Source organism: Vespa velutina, chromosome 9, assembly GCF_912470025.1.
Source record: "Vespa velutina chromosome 9, iVesVel2.1, whole genome shotgun sequence".
In the NCBI taxonomy this organism is placed as follows: domain Eukaryota; kingdom Metazoa; phylum Arthropoda; class Insecta; order Hymenoptera; family Vespidae; genus Vespa; species Vespa velutina.
Window position 1 is genome coordinate 8,697,359 of NC_062196.1, and position 25,146 is coordinate 8,722,504.

At 29.9% G+C, this 25,146-nt stretch overlaps 5 protein-coding genes across 7 annotated transcripts; 2 read left to right on the top strand and 3 right to left on the bottom strand.

Annotated features, from left to right (window-relative positions):
* Positions 1-103: 103 nt before the first annotated feature.
* LOC124951895 (apoptosis inhibitor 5) lies at positions 104-5,943 on the bottom strand. Its single transcript, XM_047500972.1, has 9 exons — positions 4,315-5,943; positions 3,688-3,849; positions 3,448-3,613; positions 3,205-3,365; positions 2,928-3,125; positions 2,625-2,816; positions 2,119-2,502; positions 1,856-2,012; positions 104-1,778 (listed from the first exon to the last, which is right to left on the bottom strand). The coding sequence occupies exons 1-9, from the start codon at positions 4,387-4,389 to the stop codon at positions 1,687-1,689; spliced, it is 1,587 nt and encodes a 528-aa protein (XP_047356928.1). The 5' UTR covers positions 4,390-5,943; the 3' UTR covers positions 104-1,686.
* On the top strand, positions 5,233-11,993 carry LOC124951894. Of its 2 annotated transcripts, none has more exons than XM_047500971.1 (8): positions 5,233-5,777; positions 6,862-7,017; positions 7,143-7,597; positions 7,743-7,989; positions 8,592-8,777; positions 8,876-9,125; positions 9,306-9,505; positions 9,581-11,993. In XM_047500971.1, exons 1-8 carry the CDS (start codon positions 5,640-5,642, stop codon positions 9,716-9,718), a joined length of 1,770 nt encoding a protein of 589 aa, XP_047356927.1. In that variant the 5' UTR covers positions 5,233-5,639; the 3' UTR covers positions 9,719-11,993. The 2 variants fall into 2 exon arrangements, with proteins under 2 accessions (XP_047356927.1, XP_047356926.1); XM_047500970.1 differs by lacking the exon at positions 5,233-5,777 and adding an exon at positions 5,877-6,494.
* Positions 11,994-14,806: 2,813 nt separating this feature from the next.
* On the bottom strand, positions 14,807-16,457 carry LOC124951637. The gene is made up of 3 exons (XM_047500342.1): positions 16,160-16,457; positions 15,890-16,086; positions 14,807-15,817 (listed from the first exon to the last, which is right to left on the bottom strand). Exons 1-3 carry the CDS (start codon positions 16,263-16,265, stop codon positions 15,605-15,607), a joined length of 516 nt encoding a protein of 171 aa, XP_047356298.1. The 5' UTR covers positions 16,266-16,457; the 3' UTR covers positions 14,807-15,604.
* A 294-nt stretch (positions 16,458-16,751) lies between these two features.
* On the top strand, positions 16,752-21,688 carry LOC124951547 (serine/arginine-rich splicing factor 2). Of its 2 annotated transcripts, XR_007101631.1 has the most exons (5): positions 16,752-17,065; positions 17,713-17,856; positions 17,970-18,172; positions 18,549-18,637; positions 21,026-21,688. XR_007101631.1 is itself a non-coding variant. In XM_047500090.1 (4 exons), the coding sequence occupies exons 1-3, from the start codon at positions 16,884-16,886 to the stop codon at positions 18,169-18,171; spliced, it is 528 nt and encodes a 175-aa protein (XP_047356046.1). In that variant the 5' UTR covers positions 16,753-16,883; the 3' UTR covers position 18,172; positions 18,549-21,688. The 2 variants fall into 2 exon arrangements, 1 of the variants encoding a protein (XP_047356046.1); XM_047500090.1 differs by having other exon boundaries at positions 16,753-17,065; positions 18,549-21,688.
* On the bottom strand, positions 21,629-24,577 carry LOC124951546 (lysophospholipid acyltransferase 7). The gene is made up of 7 exons (XM_047500089.1): positions 24,296-24,577; positions 23,515-23,789; positions 23,253-23,404; positions 22,957-23,165; positions 22,560-22,881; positions 22,203-22,415; positions 21,629-22,089 (listed from the first exon to the last, which is right to left on the bottom strand). Exons 1-6 carry the CDS (start codon positions 24,505-24,507, stop codon positions 22,203-22,205), a joined length of 1,383 nt encoding a protein of 460 aa, XP_047356045.1. The 5' UTR covers positions 24,508-24,577; the 3' UTR covers positions 21,629-22,089.
* Between the last annotated feature and the right edge of the window lie 569 nt (positions 24,578-25,146).

Here is a 25,146-nt window from a genome sequence, read left to right on the forward strand (position 1 = left end):
TATTATATATTTTCTTTATATATTTTTTCAATCGTATATGATGGACATAAAGAACATCCCTCTAATCGTATTATAATGGATATAAAGAACAACATGTAGCGTATAGAGTATAACATTATTTATTATATTAATAAGATTATATTGCAGAATTACAAAAAATGAATTAATGAATTCAATTAAGGACAAGGAAGGAGGAGTACCTAAAACTCACCTTATGAGCAGCTATAATCAAAGTACAATACAATACATACAAAATTTTAGAACACCTCCTGCAATAAAAAACGTTATCTATAATATTACAAGCATCTGGAAACTTCTTTTTGATGTCCTCATCAGATATCTGTAAAATGAAACGATTATTTTTTACATAAATTTTTTTTTCCTTCTGCTTCCACTCTTGTACAGCTTCTGTAAAATAGAAAATATTTTAAATAAATTTTATAAGATCATGATCAAAGAAACTTTAAGATCTATATAGTTTTTACTTAACACACATGAAATTTTTATTTACTCGGGGATCTTATAGAAGATCCTTCGAAATATTAAATAATTTGTCTTAAATATATGAAGTAAAGTATTAAAATAATGGATAGAAATAATAGAAAAATTATATTGGAAAGTTATAAGCTTTGAAGCTTATATAAATTAGTATAATGATCATAGCATCTTTTGTTTTTTTGATCACGTCTTTTGTGTTTTTTTTTCCCCCCTTTTTCTTTCTTTTTTTTTTTTCTTTTTTTTTTTTTAAATATTTTTTTGTCTCTCATTAACAGCTGTTTCCTCAACATGAGCTGCATCTTATTCCTGCCAACAAATAAATTCACAGGGTAGGGCACAAGATACAAAATTTACTTAAGATAAGACAGAGAAATGTTACGACTGCTAATAATTTGATATTACATATTTTTTAGAAAGAGTAATATTCTCTTTCTTCTAATATATCTGCTGACACTGCACAAACACTATGACTTTCTTGATTCGATGAGAATATTACAATTTTGTGGAACTTATTCTTCTTGTGCATAATAGTTATCAAGCACATTTATATAATAATTATGTTATTTTAATTTTCAATAGAAAAATGTATCTTTGACATTATTTTTTTATTTCACTAAGAAACAGAAGTATCTTTCTTCTTAGTTAAACTCCTTCATATTCGTGTTTTTCATTTCTTTTATATGATTTCATCTTATAGCCATATTATTTATGTGTACATGTACCGTACACATTTAAATTGGCTTCCATTATATATATATATATATATCATTTATATATAGATGTTATCAAATTGAAGTATTTACTTGTATTTTGTTTGGTGTTAGCAGAATAATCATGAATGTATAATTATCATGGGTATCATATTTTATATCAAATAAAGTTTTGCTGTTGGTTTTTTAATAATCATTCCAATAGTATTCATATTTTGTTCTGCACTTTGAAAACATTTGTGTTCTCTTGTCTGTTTTCATAAGGTTTTTATGTAATTGAGACATTCACATAAACACTCTTCACACATTTAAGGAACACAGAATGTTTTACTCGTTCCGTCACATTCGTTAACACCACATTCTGTTGATAATACACTTCTACATACTTTTCTGTACACATATATTTTTCAGGTCTGACTGAATCACTCTCTATGATTACACGGTTTTAAATGTCTCCCTTTTTCATACTATTTGATATTTAGTAAAAACTTTTTCTCCAAGTACTACGCCCTCTTGGCCTGTAGCCACCTCGTCCACCAGACCTGTTACCTCTAAATCTACCACGGCTTCCTAAATAAAAAATAGTGAACAATTAATCGACATAAGTAAAGTCACATATTAATTATAAAGACAATTGAAGTACATACCATAATTCGAGGATATATTTGAACTGTATTTCCCGCTTGGAGGTGTATATATTTCTCTTTTATTACTCTTTTCATCTTTATTCCGTTTACTGGAACTACTATCATTTCCAAATGTAATAGGAGTATGTCTTTTTTGACTTGAAGAATTTTTTTCACTCTAATATACAACAAAATAATGAACATATGAGTATACATTTATATGTAGAGATTATATATACTTTCATAACACGAAATATATATCTTTCCATTTGCGATATAGTTACCTTTTTATCATTCATTGATGTTTTCCATGATAAATGTATAATGCTTTTAAAACTGGGTGGCGAATGAAATAAATCTTTAATTAAAGTATTGATGTTGTTTGTCGTTTTCAATGCTACTACTTTTAATTGGTTCTCTTCTGAATTTAATTCTTCTTCAGACTTGCCACTAATTGCTTCACGCAATTTTTTTATATACCCTTGAATCCCCCGAGCAAAATATTGCAACCTAAGTCTGAATTCTTTAAGTTGTTCTGGATCTTTTACCAAAAATTCAGGTGTTTGCTTACATAGTTTGTGAAAAGCATACATTAAACATTCCACATGACTAAATTGTAACTTTGGGACATCTGTTATCTCTGTAGCTGGCGGAAGAGGCATATACGTCTAATGGGGGAAAAAAAAAAAAGAGAAAAAAACAAAAAAAAAAAAAAAAAAAAAAAAAAAAAATTGAGATTACAACAATCAAAAAATTGTAACAAAAGAATTAACGCAATAATTTTACATACAATTAGTGTGTTATATAATTGTTGTACTTTTTCTTCTGGTTTTTCAATTGTTCCACAAAATACAGTTAACTCTGCAAGAAGTTTTAACAATTCCAACTGACTATCCCTTCCATCAGATGCATTAATTAATGATAAATGTGGTAAAACTTGAACACAGATGTATGAAACAAATCTTGATGAATCAATCTGAGACTATAAAAAAGGAAAAACAAAAAATCAATTACTTATTATATCTAACAGCTCACATATTAATTTTGCAATACCACTTTAAAATACTTTAATGTTTAAACATTATATTCTTACACTAAAGAATGGAAGAGCATGTTTGATACATTGTATCAGTCGGCTCCATTGTTCAATATTTGTATGCTTAAATGGCACAGAAAGTTCAGCTTGTTCTACCGTGATGTCAATTAATTCTTGCTGACCAGTAATAGTAGAGCCTAATCTAGTCCAGCTAAGAACTTCCATGATACTATGGAACTCGTCAGCTGTTACATCCTATAAAGATTATTTAAACGATAATAAATATAAATATAAAGAAATATCATGAATGATTATAAACAATAGAGAAACCTACTTGTAGGACTTTCTTGCATTCTGCAATTAATAAATCTTCTGGTTCTTTAGTAATAATATCATGGCCTATTGCTCTCAATTTTGTAGCTAAAAATTTAATACACCTTTCTCTTGTTCCATCATCTCCATTAATAATTTGACTAAAGAATCCACTTATTGTACCTTGGTAAAAGATAGATAATTAATACATAATAAAATCGTGTGTGTGTGTGTGTGTGTATACATAATATATTTAAATTCCAACCTTTTGGATCACTTTTCAAAAGAGACATAACACTGTTATGTACAACTGCTAATTCAGATGGATCTTGTGCTTGTAATAATTGAGCTAAAATATCAGCAATTTTTGCAGTATATTCTTTGTTATCCTTACACAAAGTAGGTAAATCTTTTATAGCTTGTTTTCTTATCTGTATTATAACCATACATAATTATATTTAAGTTAATATAAAATGTTTATATCTATTAATTAAGAGTTACTTACTGCCATATCTTCATCTTCGCACAAGTCTAAATGAGCATCTATTGCTTGATCGGCTAATTTTGGAAAATATTTAAAAAACCTTGCAATAAATTGAGATGCTAAACGTTTCTCTTTGGATGATCCTTTGACAGCGGTCAAAATTTCTAAGTATTCTTTTTCATGCTGAAAAAATGAATGGTTGATTGATTGTTGCTTTCTTAAATGGAACTATTATAATGAATAATAAAATAAAAGGTATAAATAATAAAGAGATAAGAAGCAAAGTAATAAGTTAATCATATGCAAATCTATTACGATCAAAATAGATAATAAATGTCTCGTAGCCAAGCTTTTTATAAGTATTAAAATTTCTTAAATAAATGCATATGGGAATGTTGTAACTTGATAAAGATGCGCAAAGATAAACATTAGTTACTAGAAAAAAGGAACATACAGAATGAAACTTGTGCGTCTAAGAATTCGTAGAATTTGAAAAAAAAAAAAATAAACAATATAAAGGATTAAGGCATCGAGAAATATAAGAAGTAACTTGATTTCATAAAATTCGAGTGCTACCATGCTCCTTAAAAGTTGTAAGTTTATACTTATACAAACGTGATTATTTTTCATAACCAAATAAATACTTACTTCGGCTAACTTATCTTTGGCATCAGCTAAAATGCCAAAGTTTTTATACAATTTTTCGATGCTATCTGTACTCATGATAAAGCTTGCGTTGTAGTGAAATATAAAGGCACAGAATTCATAAATATGAACATAAACTTTTGAAACAGTAATAGAACCGGTCACGCAGCACGCCAAACAGTGTTAAAGATGGTAGATGGAGTCCGTTGGATCGAATAACTGTATGCAGAGGGCTATAAAGTGCGTAGAATGGCGTCGCAAATGAGGCGTCCGACTATATTCAGTAAATATGCTTAAAATAACCGTTATTTCATAGAATCTTTATAGATCTAGTTGTGATTGTAATCTAGAAATTTTGAATCATATTACATAGCATCAAAATTTCGAATAATCTAGCCAATTTTTAACATACTTTGAAGATCTATTTTATACTTGGAGTCGGCAAATATTTTCTCCAAATAAAGGTATAAAAAATCGTGTACTTTGTAATACATACTTTTTTTTAAAACGACATTGTTCCAATATAAATATATGAAGTGTAATTATATCAACAAAATAGATATGAAATAACTTTTGAGACATATCTTCTATCAGTAGGCGCTATTAAATAGAAAAACGATTGACGAGTATAATAATATGATGTTTTATATTTTCGAGAATAATTATTATTCCTTCTTTTTCTTCTTCTTCGTAATATTTATCGTATTAATCCTAGAAATATTCAAATTCAGCGGTTACGTAGCCATATTGATTATTAGTTCGATCAACGTCACATTTAGCGTGAGTGTTTTAAATTTTCAATATTGAGTTTCCAGTGTACTTCCATATGATTGGACCTTATTATTAAAGGACTAGTAGTCTTTGTAATGTGACAGGAAGTAGTAAATTTTTTATTTAAAATGTCAAATTTTTATCTAAACTATTTTAAAACGTAAACGATTGATTTCCAATTCTTCTGGAAAGTGATTTATCTCGAAAAATTTCATCGACGTTCGACTTTTATTCGTTATGGCGCTACTTGCTCGTTAAATTTGGCACTTTCTTCGTTTCTAGGGATTCTAGTGTGTATGCGCCTTCCATTCTAAACGAAATTCTCTGCAATCTCGTAGTATCCTCTCTACGTGTAGTCATAATTGTGTGCCTGTGTGTACTGTGCCGCTGACAATGAGCAGCAGCGGCAGTGGCTGTGATAAGTGATCGTGTGTCCTTCCCTGTCGTGTTAAACGCGTAGTGGCAGTGGAGAAAGATACTACGTCGATCGAGGAAAGAGTGTACCTCTTGATGACTCGTGTTTTACGTGGCGCGCAGCGTAGTCGGAGTTTACAATTATGTTTGATGTACCGCCCAAGTTTTACGAGCTGTGTCGCCTTTGTTTATCGTCGGACGGTGTCAAATTGTCCATATTCGAGGAGGAAGGCGCCCAGCGAAATTTCGCCGACAAAATATTAACATGTCTCTCAATCACGGTGAGTTCTGGGTAACATCTCTATCGAGTCCTCGTGTTGATATCATGATAAATTAAACACAACCATCTGTGGACCCCGCACTTGTATAATGTTGTCCGCTTCTCTTTCTCTCTCTCTCTCTCTCTCTCTCTCTCTCTCTCTCTTTCTGTCGTGCGCTCTCTCTCTCTCTCTCTCTCTCTCTCTCTCCTCTCCCCCCTTTGTCCCTATACGCCGCCATCACCCTTCTTCCCCTCTTTTCTTTTCTCCTTCTTTTATATATGTATCCATCTATATATATATGTGTGTGTGTACATGCGCGTGATATATATTTGTGTGTATGTATATTCTCTGTCACTCTCTCTCATTCGTTTACTCACTTGCTGTCTCTATCCTCGTCCACACACCGTGCGCGCGTGTGTGCCGCAAGAGAAAGTTTGGCAAGAGATGTGACCGCGAGATAAGGTAACGATTCATGGGAGCATTTAAAATGGCACTGATAAGCTTCGCTCCACTCTTATGCAGTCCTCTGAGAGTGGGGAGCTCCTTATATGGACGACCTGTTATCAGGTTTCACACGCGGATTCCACAAAATGTTGTGACGTATGGCGCTTTTACAAGCTTTATCTTTTAAACAAAGATCGTGGCTCTTTAAAAAATATAATGGATAATACATATTGTAAAGGTGATGATTGTTTAAAGAATAGATATCAATTCTTACCAAACCAACATTTTGAAAAAGTTAGCCTAAATTATTTATTATTAATTAGCCTAAATTTATAAATTCTTCATTACTTTTCTATATTTTCTTATGAAATTTTTTTTATTTTATACGATATTATTTTCTCTCATCTGTGCTCTCTTGAAAAATATTTCTGTCTCTTGTTTTTCTTTGTATATTGTTTAAATTGTAACTAAATCTACTTGTAATGTTAATTAACACACATATACGCAATGAACTATTTAATATTATTAATATAAAGAGATATAATCCGGTAACTTTAACAATATTAATAAATTATTATCTGCGCATGTGTGTGTGTGTGTGTGTGTATCTTTGTATCATAAGTATTAAAAAAGTATAACTTTGATTATATAACTGTTATAGGTAAAAGACGGTGATTCTTTACCACCAATCATATGTCACCGATGTGTATACAAGTTAGATGTACTACATAATTTTCGAGAAGTCTCGCATAAATCTGATGTCATATTAAAACAGTACCTGGATTATGCCAAGCAATTATCATCTAATGATAATCAGGTAAAATAGTAATGTTATTTACTATTTTTGTTTTGTTATAGATCATTTAAGATTTGTAAAATTTTAAATTATTGTATAATTTGGAGCTATATATAAAGTATTTATTTATCCTATAACGTTTACAGAAAAAATCTTTCTCCACTGCCAAAATAGCAGGATTAAATCCAGTACAATCTTTTATTCAATTAAATAAAACGTTATTTAATGAGGAACCAAATTCTCCAGCCAGCATTAATCAAAACATAATACCTCAAACGCAAACACACAGATTAGAGCTGCGTACAAATGAAGTATTAGAAAATGATAATATCAAATGTGAACCAGAGGATGATACGTGTTCTTATAGTTCAGATCCAGATAGGCTCGAAATTGAGGATCGGGATGAGCAAGAAACTGAAGGTGAAGAAAATGGTTATGATATGACAATTAATAAACGATTAAAATTGGAAAATAATTATGAAAATTCCAAGCCAAATACACCTGATCATAGTCCAGTTAATAGGATGGATACACCAGAGAGCAATTGTTCAGATACGCATATTGACCAAGAAACTACAAAGCTGTGGCAAGCCCTTGCAAAGTAAGAAATCGATGAAAATGAACTAACTTTGCTATTCGCATTATTGAATATATCTAAACAAAAGCTTCTACCTATTATATTCAACTTTTTTTCTTTTTCTTTTTTTTTTTTTTTTTTTTTTTTTTCCCTCTTCTTGATAACACAGTAATAGGAATTTGGAAATAACACGAACAAAAGGGGATAAATTAAATAATGGTTTCACTGGAGAAGCGACTAATTTGCTTCGATCTTTAATCAAAAATAGACAAATCGGTATTACTGCTGTCGATTCTGATAGAATATCCACACAAATAAGATTTTATAGGGACACTCAAGGAACTACAATCGAACATTCATTACCTGATTCTTCTGTACTTGGGAATTGTACCACTATGCCGTGCATAGAAAACAAGGTATGTACAATTGCATATCAAATAATATTTATTTCTATATTATACTTACTATTAATTCTAATATTTCATATTAGAGTGAATATTATTGTTTTTATTTAAAAGTTTGTAGAAATATTTAGAATAATTTTTTTTTCTTTTTACTTTTCTTTTTTTTTTTTTTTTTTTTTTTTTTTTTCTCTCTACATTTATATTTTTTATTTTATATTCTATATGCAAATTTTATATTGATAAGTCTTGCAGTTTGCTTGGTGTAAGAAATGCACAGATTCAGAAAATGGTAGGTAAGAAGGTCTTTGTATGTTAGAGACCTTTTTTAGGGACTATTCATGGCTTACCTGCTAGAGCAGGTAAGAAACCTGGTAAGAACATGGGATAATAGATAAATGAGAAATTCTTTGTAATAGACTTTAGAAATGGTACGATATATTCCAACCTTTGGACAATAACATCTATTCATTGGATTTATCTGAACTTTTACTGTTATCTTTATAGATTTTTACGTATATTACCCATAAAATTTAGCAATATGACATAGTAATATATCAAATGTCGATAATATTTTATGTTAAAAATTCTTCAGAAATATATTTTATTCTTTATAGATTACTTCTATGGACAGTAATCCATCCAGTCCAGCTAGTATTGGACGAAAAGAAACGAAAGGTCGAAGGAAACAAAGTTATCCGAGTAAAGCTCCAACAAGCCCAGATACTGCTAATTATCAACACGAATCCAGTGAAGAACAAGCACAGGATTTTACCGCATGGTCACATAAAATGAAAGGAAAAGTAAGTAAAAAAAGGCCTGGCATTGTGTTGTCATTTAATTATTTACAAAAATGAAAGTGTTTAAGTATTTATTTTATTATTTCTCATAAATCTTCTAGGTTGAAGATCAAAAACAACAATTTGATCAGCAAACCGGTAATATCACAAAAAAAGTTGATATGTCTTGCACAAATTGTGGTACCATGACTACAACAATCTGGCGAAGAAATATGAAGGGTGAAATGGTTTGTAATGCGTGTGGACTTTATTACAAACTTCATGGAGTTAATCGTCCAGTTACTATGCGAAGAGACACGATACACACACGTAGACGCAGACCTAAAGGCGAAAAACCAACACGACATAGAAGTAATAAATAGAGATGCATGAGAATTTACTATTATTTCTTTTATTATTTAACTTTTATTAGACTTATTAATATTTTAATATATCTATTTACGTGGTTTATTTTTGTTATATTATTTATTTTAAAACAATTTTGTTACCTTTTTTTTTTTTCAATTCCTAATCCAAATGATAATATTGCAGAGAAAGGAGATACGGCGGTAATACCACCACAATCTGAGCAAATGGACTCTGAAAGTGCTGATATGCTAGCAGCTTTGCGTCGGCAAATTCAACCTCATCTCATGATGGCAGCATTAACGCCACCACGTATACCTGGCAATCACGGTCCACCAGCTGGTCAACTTAATTATTCACTTCCTTTGTCTAGTTATATGATGCATGTAAGTGTAATAAGAAGTTTATTAATATTGCTAATGTTATTCGAACTGATCGTTACTTTGTTTTCGTTCATATAGCATGTGAAAACTGAAGCTCAAGAGCAACAACAACGTCTTTCGGTAAAGACTGAAGAGATAGAGGACGGAGATGAAGAAAATGTTTCGGATGTACCATTAAATCTGGTTGCGACGTCATTAGCCGAAGATACGCATTGAGAAAGTTTTAGTTTTTTTTTTCTTTTTTCTTTTTTTTTCTTCTTCTTCTTTTTTTTTTTTTTTTTTTTTTTTTTTTCTTTTGAAGACATCGTTATTAGGTATACATAAGAAAGAATCTCTAGGCAGTATGATCGACCCAGTGGTACATGAGGCGTAGAAATTTTACGCCTTATCTGTCAACATATTTAATTATTATAGCTATTTTTTTTAGCTATTCCCTCATCTCTTCGCTCTTTATGTCTCGAAAAATTGAGATGATATACAGTTGAGGTATTTTTTTGAGCTATCAGGCCCGTGGTACAGAGCGTGTGAAGGTATAATGATATTAAGCACACAGTATTAATTAAATGATTACTCAAAATGTACATATATATATACATACATACATATATGTATTTGAATATGAATATTTTTATACAAAATTTTCTATGCTTTCGACTGGAGAGCGACGGGTGATCATTGTACATATGTGCATAAATTGTTCTTTCGATGTGCATGTACTTTTGCGTACATAAAGCTAATCGTTGTCTGTTTTAAAAGCAAGAATAGAACTCGATTGCCAGTAAAATAGTATTAAACGGTGCTAGATTACTGTGCAAGTAGTTTCAAATGAATATGTTTGAAGAAACTAATTAATAAAAAGATCTTAGCGTTTTGTTCCACGGGCTTTTGGTTGCAAATGACATAATAACCATAATACTCTCGTTGTTTTATATTACAGTAAGCTTTTTATGAACAGCCCCGTTGAATTTTACTAGTGTATAAAATTGTATTTTTTAATATGCTTTAGTAATGTATAAGTATGTCCTATTTAAAACAGAATTAGAAAAAAGAAACAAATAGTACGTAAAAGGGAAACGTTCATTCGGGTATTTAAATTCATGAAATTACATGCCAGTATCGTGTCAAATATTACGCGTTCTATGTTTCTCATAGAGACTTATATTTTCTATTCTCTTATATCTTCTTTAATTGACAAGTATAAAGAAGTTACATGCAGAAGATTTATGCAAACACGATACTGCCGACGTAAATGCTATTAATAGTTTACTTCCTCGTTTTTACTTCCTATGTCAAAACGCTTCTCAACTGCCACAGTACACAGTTGAATCAATTTGTACTTAACAAAGAAAATAGTACACGACCATATAAGCTAAGACTCTAAAAGCAATAAGAACATCCTATGGATGCGGTATAGATTGTTGTCTTACAATAACATTACCTGTTGACACGCTCTCTTTTTCTCGACATTGATCGAAAATGTTCAAAATCTTCGCGAAATAATATATGAATAGCATTCGTTTATATGTCGAAAATTAAGAATAAATTCTATTGCTCCACTGCTAGTATGGCTGTGTTTATAAAGCTTAATAGATCTTGATAATTTGCTTTTGCAGTTTTTCTCTTTTTATTCTTTTTTTTTTTTTTTTTTTTTTTTTTTTTTTTTTTTTTTTTTCTTCTTTTTATTCTTTTTTATTCTTTTTTTATTTTCTTTTTTTAAATTTTTTAATTGTCTTTTCTTAATAATTAAAAGAACATAAGCAATTTTATAGTATGATAGAGATGTTTGTGGTATGGTTTATTCTAATTATTTGCTCTTTCTATTTTTTAAGAGTTATTGCCGATCTACTTTTTGCAAGATTGTACAGATAAGGTATTAGCAACAGATATTAAGCTGTTTTTAATAGAGCATAATATTATGGCCAATGCATCTACTTATATATTGTTATACTTGACATCGTATACCTAAACAACTTTGCCAAAAATAGATTTAGTCCGTGTAACATAGAATATAGGTAAGAGAATACAACAAAAATTAACATGTTATTTCTCATACTACATAAAGTCACACATATACACTTTTATATTTCTTTTTGCGAGCTTTTTTTCAATCAGCAATAATTCTTAACAAACTTATGACAGAGTAAGAGATGGCTATAATAGTATGTGGAGCAATTAGGTTTAGTAATTATCAAAGGAGCCTTATAAACGCGTAAGCGTATTACAAATATATTCTATATTAACGTATAAATACGAATATGTAAGACCGATACAATAGTAAAGGACAGTGCTACATAAATAAAAATCTAATACATCAAAAGATATAAAACATGCCCTTAACAATATAAACACAGGTACAAGAAATTTACATCTTAAAACAATTTGTGTCAATTTTTAGAATAACTAATGAAAGGGCATGTCAAAGAATACAATTTGTGTAGTACTGTCAAATAGTAAATAATAAAGCACAAATAGTGCGAGTATCGGAGGAATAGATATAAATACTAATAAGAATTTTTTCCAAGTGATCAGAATCTTAGATCATAGAATCTCTTTTTGAAGTATGTTTTCTTTTTTTCTTCTTCTTCTTCTTCTTTTTTTTTCACTTTTCATTTTTATCATATTTAATATCCTTTTCTTGAAAACTATCAAGGGAGTCACGTATCTTTCAAACGAACATATTATTATATCTTTTGTGCATATATTATACATTTGCTTAAAAATTTTTCTCCAGTTAATTCTTAAAATTCATTTTTATCAATTATTCTAACATTTATTACAATTATAAACAAATACATTGTAAGAATATTTTACACGATTTTTATTATGTATAATAATAATTATATATAATAAATTAGTATACATACATATACACATATATATATATATATATATATATATATATATATATACATGCATACTAATAATTATTATATATATGTATACTAATAATTAGTATATATATATATATATATATACTAATTATTTATTTTTATTATATACAAAATATTTACTTAATATACATAAATTTGTTAAAACAAATGCGTTAAAAGATACGTGCCAACTTCTTGTTTTCATATTTATGTGAAAAGTAAAGTTGATAAAGATCAAGAATTGGAATATATATTGGCTAAGATTCTAAGTAGCATTTTTCAAAATGTTACTAAATAATAAAGTCGGCAGGATGGTGTACTATAACATTTTAACTGTATCATATTTTACAAGAAACGATTTATTTATGGATTATACGATAGAAGAATAAACAGTTAAACTGTTAGGCATTTCTCAGTTACGTTCGGCTCAGAGTAACTCGTTCAAAAAGTAATAATCATATTTTTTTTACTATTACGACCACGTAGGTCGGTAACTAGAATAGATTGGAGCTCTCTACTAATCCCGAAACTAGAAAATATTTTTTATAATTATCATGATCGAAGAATGAAGTATTGCTATTATATAATCGATAAATTCATTAAATCTTATTAATAGTTGTCTTGATTAAGACTTAGTTGTGGACCACCATAGATTCGAATGGTTGGTTTTAAAGATGATAATGCTGAGGCTTCTTATAGATATTTTTATATATCAGTATTCCGCAAGTTTTTGATTTTAGTTCTTAAGATTTTAATCAACATTACTTAAAAGGACCCTTTATGACAAGAATTCTTACTTAATTATTAGATTATTTAGTTAATCTCCTCTCCCCTTGTTTTTGTACGCCTATTTTTATGAATTCCCTAAATATTATTTAAACTAATTTATTGCATTCACTGTGTTTTGCATCAATATTTGCATAAGACATTTGGCAATGATTTTCTTAATTTATTGTTTTGACATTGTACTTACATTTTACTAGATACAAGCTTCTTTTTTTTTTTTTTTTTAAACAGTTAATATGTACGATCAGGCACTGCGCAAATGATCATTCCTTTTCTTTTTTTTTTTTTTTTCGCAAATCAAGTAATCTATGATGTACAGTTATGCAGATGGTCAGTGCTTTAGGTGCCTTCTCACACCTAGACCTTCTATTTATATCCATTTATAGCGATGGCATATTTACACGAATAACATGATACGCACGTGCGTATTTTCTCCAAAAGAAATGTTACATTGTTGACTATTGCTATTTGAAACAATATGATCAAAGGAAAAATGTTTACGAAGAACGAGCCAAGATTATTCATGCACGTTCGTTTTTAATTTTTAATTTGATCTACATCGATAAATATTGATACGATATAGTTGCTGGAGTGCCTGAATGGTCTCGGTTAAGGGATATCTATAATGAATATGTGTATACGAGAGCCTCTAAAAAAATAATTGTATACTTATCGAAGAGGGGTTTTTGCGTAACGATTAAAATATTACCGAGATACTGTTTGCTAATCACATAGCACTCTTCCGTCCATCTGCATGTTTTTGTTTCGTCTTTAGTAGAAATTTTAAGTCATGTCTACACACATCTAATTTAATTCATAAGTATAATTATTCGCATTAGAAGCATTCGAAACGCCAAAACCCCTTTCCCAATGTACATGAGTATTAATCTGAACTAATCGACTGAGTATTATTTTTATATAGAACATAATATTATATATGAATAATAAGGGAAATTAAAAATCATGAAAATTATGTGATGGATATGTAAATGCGAAGTACAGAAAGAAAATAATATGTATAAAAATAATAGTGATGGAAAAGTGCGATACACCTTGCGGTGTATTCACTTTATTCTGATTTTAGCGACTGATGACTATGAGTGCCCTGGCATATTTTATATACGAATCATTAAAGAAACCACAGCGTTATGAAACTTTGATCGATTGAATACTAACTTATTTCAGCGAAGCACATGATGACATATCACCGTGCGTGGCGGTATATGCAAAATAGTAATAGCGAAAATTTACTTTTCTATCCACGATTTACGCGATAAGTTAATTCAGGCTAAAGGCCAGCAGCTGTTGAGATTATTCAAGGTTGTGTGTATTATTATAAGTATTTTGAATTGTTGAATAGTAATAATGTAAGTGACAGTTTGTATGGTACAATGCATCCTACTTAAACTGTGCCCTCTTGCAGCATAAGACGAAGCATCGAACTGTACAATTGTCTCAACTATACAGATCAAACATTTTTTCAAATCCGCCCTTTATGGTCGACTGCTCGGTTTATTTCTTCTACCTCCTATTTGCAATTTCTTTCCCCTTTTCTTTTTCTCATTTACCTTCCCTCATTTATCTTTCTCTCACTATCTCTCTTTACTCTGATTTTCTATCTTTTCTCTCTCTCTCTCTCTCTCTCCCTCCCTCCCCCTCCCTCCTTATCGTAGTAACAAAAGATAACTCTGTTATAAGATTTATAATCCTATTTATTGGGCTGCTATGTGATTTGTTATACGTTATATGCGCTATTTTGAGAAATCTTTTTAATTGAAATATCCAAATTCGAGCACGCCCTTCTTATAATCATTATTATGTAATGCATTATTAAATTGCATCATTATCAAAGAGTGACTAATAATCATAACTATTATTTCCAGTCGAACTACAAATCGCCTAATTATAATAATTTAACGTGTAAAGCGAAGCTACGTACGTATTATGTTGTTTGTTCTTTCTGCATTCGATTTTGTATGAATGTATAAGCAGAGTCCATATTAGAAATGTATGACGAAACAGTGAAAATGTATATTTATATACATACATTTGTCCTTTCCATGATCGATATGATTCAAAATCGTCGTTTCTTTTTTTCACAAATGAAACACGATGGTGGTTATCATATAAAATAGATCGGAAAGGTTGAATTTAAAACGATGTTACATTACCGAGAGGGCATCTCGTACAAGGGCATTGTTGTGATACCATAAATACAGCTTCATTAAAATTTAAATAAAAAAAAAAAAAAAGAAATAATGCGTTTACAGTGTCTTTATAAAAAATAAAAGAAAAAAAAAAAAAAAAGAAAGAAAGAAAGAAAGAAAAAAAACTATATATCCAAACCTCAAAACGTAAAGACAGGAATTTTCTAAAGATCTATTTTATTTATAATCTTGATAGTTGTGTTTCAATTGAAATTCAAAAAGAAATATATCATTGTCAATTATTGCGTATATTTATTAATACTACCTAAATCCCAATTTTCAAGTCCTGGTCTTTTAGATACAGCCATATATATTAATGCCCCTCTTCCGGGTAATGGTTTTACAGCGACATATGTACGATGATTTTTCGACCATTTCGAATGATAAGGAATATTTGAAGTTTGCGGAGCATTTTGCGATAGTCCTTTTACAGATACTTTTGAATTTTGATTCTACAATCGAATTAATACGATAGATCTTTTAATATACCCTATTAATATATTATATTGTATCGTGAAACATACAGAAAAATGATATAGGCCTAAAATATTCTCAGAATTGAAAATGGTATTAGATTGGTATTCACGACGATGTTTTAAAATTGCTTCTCTCAAAACCTTGAGCAAATAACACAAGAAAGCATTACGATCTCTTTTTACTTGTAAGGATGATGACTTGATATCATTAACACGGATAAGCCATTTCGTAGCTAGTTGAATCTCTAAAATATGGAATATTTTTTTATCATATTTCCAAAAATTAATAAACGAAGAATTTTTATTACCAATACTAACCTTCTTTGTCACGTAATTGTTTTAAGAAATATTTAGCTATTTTCATATTTTCAATGAATTGTTTATCGTACATAATTGAAGTATCTCGCAAAGACTTGTCCTCCATCGTTACAATTTTATAATGTTTATTACATTCGCAAAAGTTTTAATTACATGCATATATGATAAAATTTGGCAGATGGAAAATTTGTAATTGCATCTAATAATTCTCAATTACTTCTTTATCGATAAAGATTGTACATTTTAAGAGCGCATAACAAGGATAAGATAAATATTAATAAAATTTCATATCCTGCCGAGTAATTTACCGACGGTAAATATGCATGCATATTTATATATATATATATATATATATATACTATATATGTTATACCTATATATATATATATATATTTATATATTTTTAGAGAGAAAGAGAAAATTGCGAAAAAATAAAGAATATCTTTTATGATTCTGCACATATTTATTTATAAAATATTTTTTCTTCATAAATGTGTCGAATAATATTTAAAATTCGTCAATTGATTCATGTAGTTTTCTCCATACTTTCGTGTATTTCCCGTGATGCTTCGCGCGTTCACCTTCATGGCTCTTCCGTCGTGGCTTCCATTCGCCATTTTCTCTTGTAGCGTGCAGTACTCTCGCGAGTTCTTTCGTAGTAAAGTTCGTTCAGAATATAGAAATAATTAAATTGTGATAGAATAGAGGAATAAACATCGCGAATATGAGTTACGGTAGACCACCGCCGCGTATCGACGGCATGGTGTCTCTAAAAGTTGATAATCTTACGTATAGAACGACGCCAGAAGATCTCAGGCGTGTATTCGAAAGATGCGGTGAGGTTGGTGATATCTATATACCACGAGATCGTTTTACCCGTGAGAGTCGTGGTTTCGCTTTTGTAAGGTATGTATATTATTTTCTTTTCAACATTTTGCTATTTAAAAGAATGATATCAATTTATGGATATTACGTTATCCGAGATATAGTACCTATCTCTTATAAGCAGGCAATGGCATTTTTATGACGTCATCCTAAAGAATCATAATTCATAAACATAGTAATTCATTGTAATAATTTGTACAATTTCTAAACTTTTCGTAAGATTTTTCATGCACGACATTATGGCGCCGTCTTTTCGCTTTGGCAAGTGATAATGTTTCAAATATGGGAAGGAAGGCCGGATGTATTCATCTTCATTCTAATGAAAATATGTTTTCATGGTGGATAGTAACATATTTCTAAGACGCGATTCCTTTGTTATGATCTGTTACAAAAGTTACAAATTCGTGTAGATTATTATGAGTCGATTATGATAATAAAGATGTTCTTATTTATGTTATATTTTGTACCATAGAAAATTAAAGTAGGTTATATATATATATATATACATACACACACTCGCACAGACACATACATATGTAATATTTATTCTTCATCGAATTAGAAGAAATGGAACTTTTGAAACAATTTTTTTCTTGGTTGTACCAATAAAGATATTATTTTTTCTATATATACATCAAATTAATTTATTTGGTTTATATTTTTTGCAGATTCTATGACAAGCGCGATGCAGAGGATGCATTGGACGCTATGGATGGTAGATTACTTGATGGTAGGGAACTTAGAGTTCAAATGGCACGATATGGACGACCAACCTCGCCTCATAGAAGTCGTGGAAGTCGCAGACGTGGAAGGTGATGTTAATTTTTTTTAAAGGACAAAAGTTTTGATTGAGAATCATGTAATAATTTGTTAAGTGAAATTCTTATTTTTATTAATATTTGTAAACCGAATTTCTTATATTTAGGTCACGTAGTCGTAGCAGAGATCGCAGACGTTCTCGTACACGATCACGCAGTAGATCTCGTAGTCGTGATAGAGATCGTAGACGTTCCTATAGTCGGAGTCGTAGTCGTTCTCGTTCCGATAGTAAAAGCTCTCGTGGAAAGTCTCGCTCTCGCAGCAAGTCTCAAGAAAGGCAGAAAGACAGCCGTTCCAAATCAAGATAAGGTAAGCTCTATGGAAATAAATAAATTTTAAATCAAATATTGTTTTTTGGATAATAAATATATATTTTATACGTATGCATATTCCTTGATGCAACGAATAACACAAACATAAATGTGGTCAATTGAAATTTTTCTTTATATTGCTTATTATTATTTTATTTTTATTTTAAATGTGCAAAATTGTTTGCTTTATTATTTGATAATAAATGACAAGAAAGATTATTAGTGCAGTTATTGGAGCAGATCATGCTCCACGCACACACGCGCACACGCACACGCACACGCACACGCACACTCCTTCAAATGTTAATGATAATTTTAAAAATTGAATGTGTTCTAATACGATATGCTAACAGTAATATTACGGGGTTTTGCAGATACTGGAATAACAGGGCATGAGTACAAGCAAAAAGATCCACTTCCTCCGATCCACCATATTATCTGTCTTGAGAAGAGATTGAAAAAGGTATTCTATTACTCTATACCTACAGCACCTCTGTAACATATTTTCATTCAGAGTGTCATTTATATTTATACATTAATTCTGACAACGTATTGTTCTGCGGTTTTTTTGTAGAAAAAAAGTAAAATCAAGTTTATTGTATTAATTTTATGCTATGAGTCTAACTTTACAAAATTCTTAGTTACATGTTTTATTTGATTTTTACTCCATTAAGCATTATTGTTTAATGAAATACTTTTGTATGTTTGAAAGGAGAGAAATCTTGTAATTTTCCTTTGTAAAGAGACTTATTAATTGCAATTTACTGTATATCTTATAATTATCATCAAAATTATATTGTATTTGATGGCACTTGTACTACATTCTATAGGAAATATCACCTATCACTAAACGTTTATGAATAGTAACCTGTGTTTATTAATAATAGAGTCACTACTAATAGTTTACATTAGCATTTCATAATCAGGTTTGAGAGAAAACTAAAATGAGTAATTTCGTTATAGTATTTCTTTTAAATTGCAAAAAAATAATCTCTCGTTCGTTTGTAGTCATGCACGTGTGCGCGTACGCGTATTATAGACATATAAATGCATAAAAGGGGATAGGGGAGAGAGAAAGGATCTACAGAAAGAGTAGTAAAACACCACTATATTGTACAGGTCTTTCCAAACCAATTCTAATGATCATCAAATACACTCAATGATGATAAACCTGTACCTCCTCGAATGTATAAGCATTGAATGATATCTTCGATTCATTCGATTTCTTTTGTACATAGCGGATGGACATGTTCATTGTCGATTAGTGTATGTATATATAATATTGTTTTAACAATGTTGATTATTTGACAACAAATTGATATTTTGAAAGCTTTAAAAAAAAAAAAAAAAGAAAAAAAAAAAATAAAAGAACAAACAAAAAAAAAGTCTTAAGATAGTATTCAATGTAATGTTTCTAAAATCATCAATTTTTGAAATAGACTATTTCCACTTGTTATATCGATAGATTATAAATTGATCCAAAAGATGTATCAACTATTAGAAGTTTTTTTTTTTTTTTTTTTTTTTTTTTTTTTTCAATTGCACTATTGGCATATTTACATGTCATTTTCTTTTTTATTTTTTTATTTTCAATACAATGCAATTAATAGTAACTTCTACAAAATACTTCTAAGTTATATTGAGATATTACTTTTTATTATAATTATAAAATTGCCCACAGTGGGCAAAAAGTGGACTAATAATATTCCTGGAAATAGTAATGGTGTTAATGTATAATGGTAATTAACAGGTAATGTAAGATATCACACAATTGACTAAATTTTATACGTAATTAATATTACATCACAAAACATCTTTGATTTTTCATTTTTCGATATCTTCAAAGTAAAAATCTCGTATTGATCGAATGAAAAATTTTTTTTACAATATATATTTTAGAAATAAGATATGCGTTTCTGTAATAATATAGGTTTACTAATGTAAATTTGCCAGATAAAAATAAAGCGTAAAAAGACATAGATGATTACACTTTTCGGCAAAATTTAAATGTTAGTAACGTTATAATAACTTCTAGTATGTGTATACAAATTTTGAAATTTACAGTTTAACTGAACTGGCTATAATAGTTCAATGAGCCTTTTTTAAACAAAATTAATTTAATTTGCTATATTTTTAAAGCAGTATTACAAAATTATTACGTACGTGTATTTTATGATTTGATTGTTGAAATTTTAACATTTTATACATGAATGTTTCATCTGTGCAAAATATTTGTGTAAACAAAATGAAAGTACTACTGTAGGAGTTTACAGTTTATAGATATTGTAGTTATTGTAAAGATATTATAGTGTATTTACAATTTATATTGTAATCAGAATACGATTAGTTCGAAAAATATTGGATAAATCTTATTGAACATGACTTTAGTAATAACCTGTAGTATTGTATTGCTACTTAACTCTTTGTGGATGTAAGAATAATATTTTGATGTATGGTACAACACAATAATACATTATTTTGGTGTTCCCATAGAAATAAAGCAAACACTTGATTGTTAAAAAAGTGTTCTTTTTGCAGTAAACATTGATAGATAATTTATTGTCCCAAAGGATCGTAAGATCCAGGAGAAACGTAGCTTTATGACCATACCGTCCACAAATGGGTTAATAGAAAAAGGGAAAAAAAAGAAAAGAAAGAAAAAAAAAAAAAACGAAAAAAAAAAAGGAAAAGAAAAAAAAACTTACTTTTATATTAAGTTTTTAATATTAAGTTAAAAACAATATTGTTGCTTAACTGTTCAAGAGTTATTTCTTTATGAAACGTTAAAATCCTGTCATGGATGTATCATATTATCTCGGTATAACTAAGTTATAATTTTATGGTGCCACAGGCGGTGGAAAGGAGTGGCATGGCGAGTGTAGCCGATGATGGGGTAGCTGAGAGTAAGCTGTAAGCCGAGTAAGCAGGGCTGTAAGCAGTTTGCAGTAGCGGGCGGTTGGTGGTCTGGTGAAAGCAGGTTCGCGAGAGATCGATGCGAGAGAGTGTGCGAGCAGTCTCTTTGGGGGGTCGCACTGCAGAATTTACGGATGGTACGGTCAAGCGCAGAGAATAAAAAAGCAGAACGCAATCAGAGCAGCAGCACGCGGTTGCTGGTCGCAGAGACATCGATCCGGGTAGCAGGTAGCACGTGAGCATATCACCAGACACCTCGCGAACGACAAAACGCGTCAGCTGATAAGTTACCACATCTACCTTAGTTGCCAATAATTATTTGACAATTATTGGCTATCGTTTTCGACACTTGCCGCCACATAGTACAATTAACTAGGTGGAACTGTGCTCGAAGAATATCATATTTCTTTCCGCTTTTTCTTTTTTGTGTTTTTCTTCTAGATTCGATATATATCAACAGGATTTTTGGTGTAAACGTTTTAGAGGTAAGCCAAAAAAATATTTACTATATGTGTTGTATATATTTGCTTTTACAACTCCGTCGATTCAAAGGGTATATTTATTGATGTAAGGGCGATTAATAAAGATTTTTTTTAACTTATTATATGTGTGTATATTTTTTGTTTTGTTTTGTTTAATTTTTCTTATTCTCCATTTTTATCCTTGAACTTACTCTAGTGTTATGTACACTACTATAATATTATTATGAATTATTATGAATTTACATTTAATCCCTTAATTATCATCGCAAATCATTAAAGTCTACGGAAAAGGCAATTATTTTGTAATACATACTTACGGTATGTATATAATGTCATGTTCCTTCTTGCTGTGCAGGAAGACAACATTAGTTCGGCCTTACTGGACCAGAAATTTTCGTGATATTCCTTAGGCGAATTTCAACCTATTGTAGCAGGCATCTATCACAGAAGTTCGTATTTTTTTTTTTATAAATCCATTTTCCTTAATACGAGTGCAGTGTATTCTTTTATAGCTGATAACCTGATGATATTTTTACATGTGTTTAATATCATATTGTGAATATTTTGAATCTTTTATTTATGACAGTTAATTAATTACTAGTTGATAGAAAAATATTTTTTTTCGTCTTCTACCTATTTGTTCTTTTCTACGTTCTTCTTTATAATTATGGGTTTCATTAATCTGGCTATTATATATATTATAACTGAGGTAATATGGCCGATATAATATAGACTTGCATAAAATTGCAATATTTGCCGAAAGTCGAGTAATAGAAATGGAACACCCAAGTAAGCCATACAGGATAATCTCATTGCCCATAGAGTAAACGTCCAGATTTTCCAGCCCTGTAAATGGAAGAATTTTTAGAAAAATATTCACATATCGGTATTATAATATATATATGTACGTACGTACGTACGTATATACACACATACATACATACATATATATATATATACCACAAAATTTTAACAAAAATTCATACTAACAATACTATCCTTCTCGTGTTGATTGTGGAACTTTATTAATAGGTCTTCTATCAGTAAATAAAATGGAACTGAGCATATGCAAACATAGTAACCAACAGCATATCCATGCCATAACGCTGACAGAGTTAATGTCACTATCATTCTTAATGGTTTGAATGGAAATCTTTTGTATATGTAAATACCCATCCAATATTGTATACAAGAATTCCAATACTTCATACATGATCTTACTAAATGACAAGTTTCCACTTGCCATATATTCATGTTATGTATGGTTTCAAAATCAAATTGTTCTTGTTTTATTTTTTCCTTATCCGCACAACTATAAAATCGAATAATGTGTATCTTTAAGTATCTGTAAAAATATTAAAAATGTATACTTTAAAAAATTTCTTACATTTCTTCGAATTCCTTGTAATTACGTGGCCCTGCTCCAGGCGTAGTTTCACATTTGGTGGGATAAGCACCTAATCCAGCCATTTGACATGCACACTCTGACAGAATTATCCCAGAAAATAGTCTTAGACGAAATGTTGCAAAGACTGGGTATGTGTAGAACCATCTATATAACAATGACCGATTTGCATATTCTTCTGACACAGTATACTGAAATAGAAACAAAATAAATTTTATTTATTCTTCTTCATTCTTTATATATGTTATTCCTATTTTTGATATTGAATATCTTTCTACCTCTGTGGGGAATGTATAATTCATTAACAAAAAAAGTATAGATAATATTGTCGTTTGTTTTAATTTATACAATGTTAGAGGCCATGGATCGATGTAATTAGAAAAAGGTCTATTTAGCGAATCCCAATATGTTCTATACCGATAGTAGGGACCTGTGAAACATAATAATCCGTATGCATGTTAATTTTAATTCCTTACTAATATTTTCATTGTTATATAAAAATCTCTTTACTATTGAATTAAATATATTGCGCTTAATTACCTGTCAAAACTCCCATGTAACTTAGACCATAATGAAATACATCCATAAAGCTAATCTTTTTTAAAGCTGCACTATTAATCCCTTGAGGATCATCCGGTAGTGTCATGGTAGCTGCAGAGTTTATTTCAAATGCCAATCCAGATAACTTCAATGTAAGAATCATTTGAACTAAATTTGTATGTGCAGGCGGTACCGGCATCCCAACCAAATGTCCCAATCGAAAAATAACAAGTAAATAAAAAAATGAAAAATATAAACTGGCTAGGTGGCATATTCTGTAAAGATAAGAAAAATAATGTAGTAAGAAATTATGGAATAAACTCTGATAGTACAACTATGCGCTTATATTATATGCACTTACATATTATAGTATGTAGATGTACGATAGAATATATTTTATATTTATGTGGTAGAAATAAAATTAAATTATTATGCTATTTAAAAAATTACTAAACATTTATCCACATTATTAACTTAATATTTTACCTAATCAAACTTAACAGAGTATTATAATCATGTTATGAATTTGAAAAAATATGATTCGGTACTTCAGAGAGTCTAGAATATAAAAAGAAGAATATTTATAATTTAATGCTTAATTTGCAAGAATACTTTTAATTTTATCAATTTCTGATTCAAGTTAGATTTATTTCAACTTCGTATGCTTTTTATTATCTTAATCTTTTTCTTTTTTTTTTTTCAATATTGTATATCGATACACGCAAAAAAATTTCTTAAACCACTACTCTTATTAATATTAAATAGATCGATTGTGTCGTACTTCCAAGAAAATCTGGTCACGATGACTGCATTAATTAACAGGCAGATGAGGGGGTGCACCACATGATTTCCAGAAACAAGTATAATTAAAAGCAAACCGAAACTTGTACTGATCCATTGTCTCTTGCGAGGATCTTTAAATTTTCGATAGATAAATCCGAAAGCTACACAGGAGAGCAATAAAGACACGTAAATGGCATCATCCTGAAACATGATTCTTGTTCGTGCTCACGAAGAGAACTGAAGAGAACTTCACATTTACTGGAGGGCACAAAATACATTTGTATATGCATTGCGGTAGAATAGTTGATGCCATCTAGTGAGAAAATGATAGCGTAAAAATAGAGGGCACTTTAAATGACACAGCAATTCAAGCGACTTTTATCACATGTGGACGTGGTTGGAATCTTCTTCTCATCCATTTCGTCTGTGTGTGTACTGCTTAAGGGTGTTCATCACCCTTAGTTTTATAATGATTTATGCCAACAATGAGTATCAAACGTAATTCTTGACCGATTTTGATAAAAAAGCTCTCATTTTAAAGATGAAGAAAGGCTCTCATTTAAAAGAGAGAATGAATTTTAAAATTTTTGAGAAAGATTTATCTTCTTTGAAAAAATTGTGTTAAAAATGATGTTTCCTCGAAATATAGTTTATGCATAAAAATAAAACTTTTTCAAAAATTCGTCAAAGTCATCTTCACGTTTAAACTTTCATCATTAAAATGAGACCTTATTTATCGATCAAGAATCGGCCTGTTCTCATTGTTGGTTAAATGCTCTTTCCAACATTTTTCGCGACGCATAAGTTTTGTATAGTGGCGCCCTTTGAAATCTGAGAAGAAACTCGCAT

Excerpts from the sequence above, each read along its gene's own strand:
- LOC124951546 (XM_047500089.1), bottom strand. The coding sequence starts at position 24,507 with ATGTTTCAGGATGATGCCATTTACGTGTCTTTATTGCTCTCCTGTGTA. Across the intron at positions 23,166-23,252 it reads ATTATACATTCCCCACAGAG|TATACTGTGTCAGAAGAATA; the intron begins GTAGAAAGATAT and ends TTTCTATTTCAG. Across the intron at positions 22,882-22,956 it reads TACAAGGAATTCGAAGAAAT|TTGTGCGGATAAGGAAAAAA; the intron begins GTAAGAAATTTT and ends TCGATTTTATAG.
- LOC124951547 (XM_047500090.1), top strand. The coding sequence starts at position 16,884 with ATGAGTTACGGTAGACCACCGCCGCGTATCGACGGCATGGTGTCTCTA. Across the intron at positions 17,066-17,712 it reads CGTGGTTTCGCTTTTGTAAG|ATTCTATGACAAGCGCGATG; the intron begins GTATGTATATTA and ends TATTTTTTGCAG. Across the intron at positions 17,857-17,969 it reads GGAAGTCGCAGACGTGGAAG|GTCACGTAGTCGTAGCAGAG; the intron begins GTGATGTTAATT and ends TCTTATATTTAG.
- LOC124951894 (XM_047500970.1), top strand. The coding sequence starts at position 6,273 with ATGCAGTCCTCTGAGAGTGGGGAGCTCCTTATATGGACGACCTGTTAT. Across the intron at positions 7,018-7,142 it reads TATCATCTAATGATAATCAG|AAAAAATCTTTCTCCACTGC; the intron begins GTAAAATAGTAA and ends TAACGTTTACAG. Across the intron at positions 9,126-9,305 it reads AAAACCAACACGACATAGAA|AGAAAGGAGATACGGCGGTA; the intron begins GTAATAAATAGA and ends ATAATATTGCAG.
- LOC124951895 (XM_047500972.1), bottom strand. The coding sequence starts at position 4,389 with ATGAGTACAGATAGCATCGAAAAATTGTATAAAAACTTTGGCATTTTA. Across the intron at positions 2,013-2,118 it reads CATCAATGAATGATAAAAAG|AGTGAAAAAAATTCTTCAAG; the intron begins GTAACTATATCG and ends GTTGTATATTAG. Across the intron at positions 1,779-1,855 it reads AAATATATCCTCGAATTATG|GAAGCCGTGGTAGATTTAGA; the intron begins GTATGTACTTCA and ends TTTTTTATTTAG.
- LOC124951637 (XM_047500342.1), bottom strand. The coding sequence starts at position 16,265 with ATGGAGGACAAGTCTTTGCGAGATACTTCAATTATGTACGATAAACAA. Across the intron at positions 16,087-16,159 it reads ACAATTACGTGACAAAGAAG|AGATTCAACTAGCTACGAAA; the intron begins GTTAGTATTGGT and ends TCCATATTTTAG. Across the intron at positions 15,818-15,889 it reads TAGGCCTATATCATTTTTCT|AATCAAAATTCAAAAGTATC; the intron begins GTATGTTTCACG and ends ATTCGATTGTAG.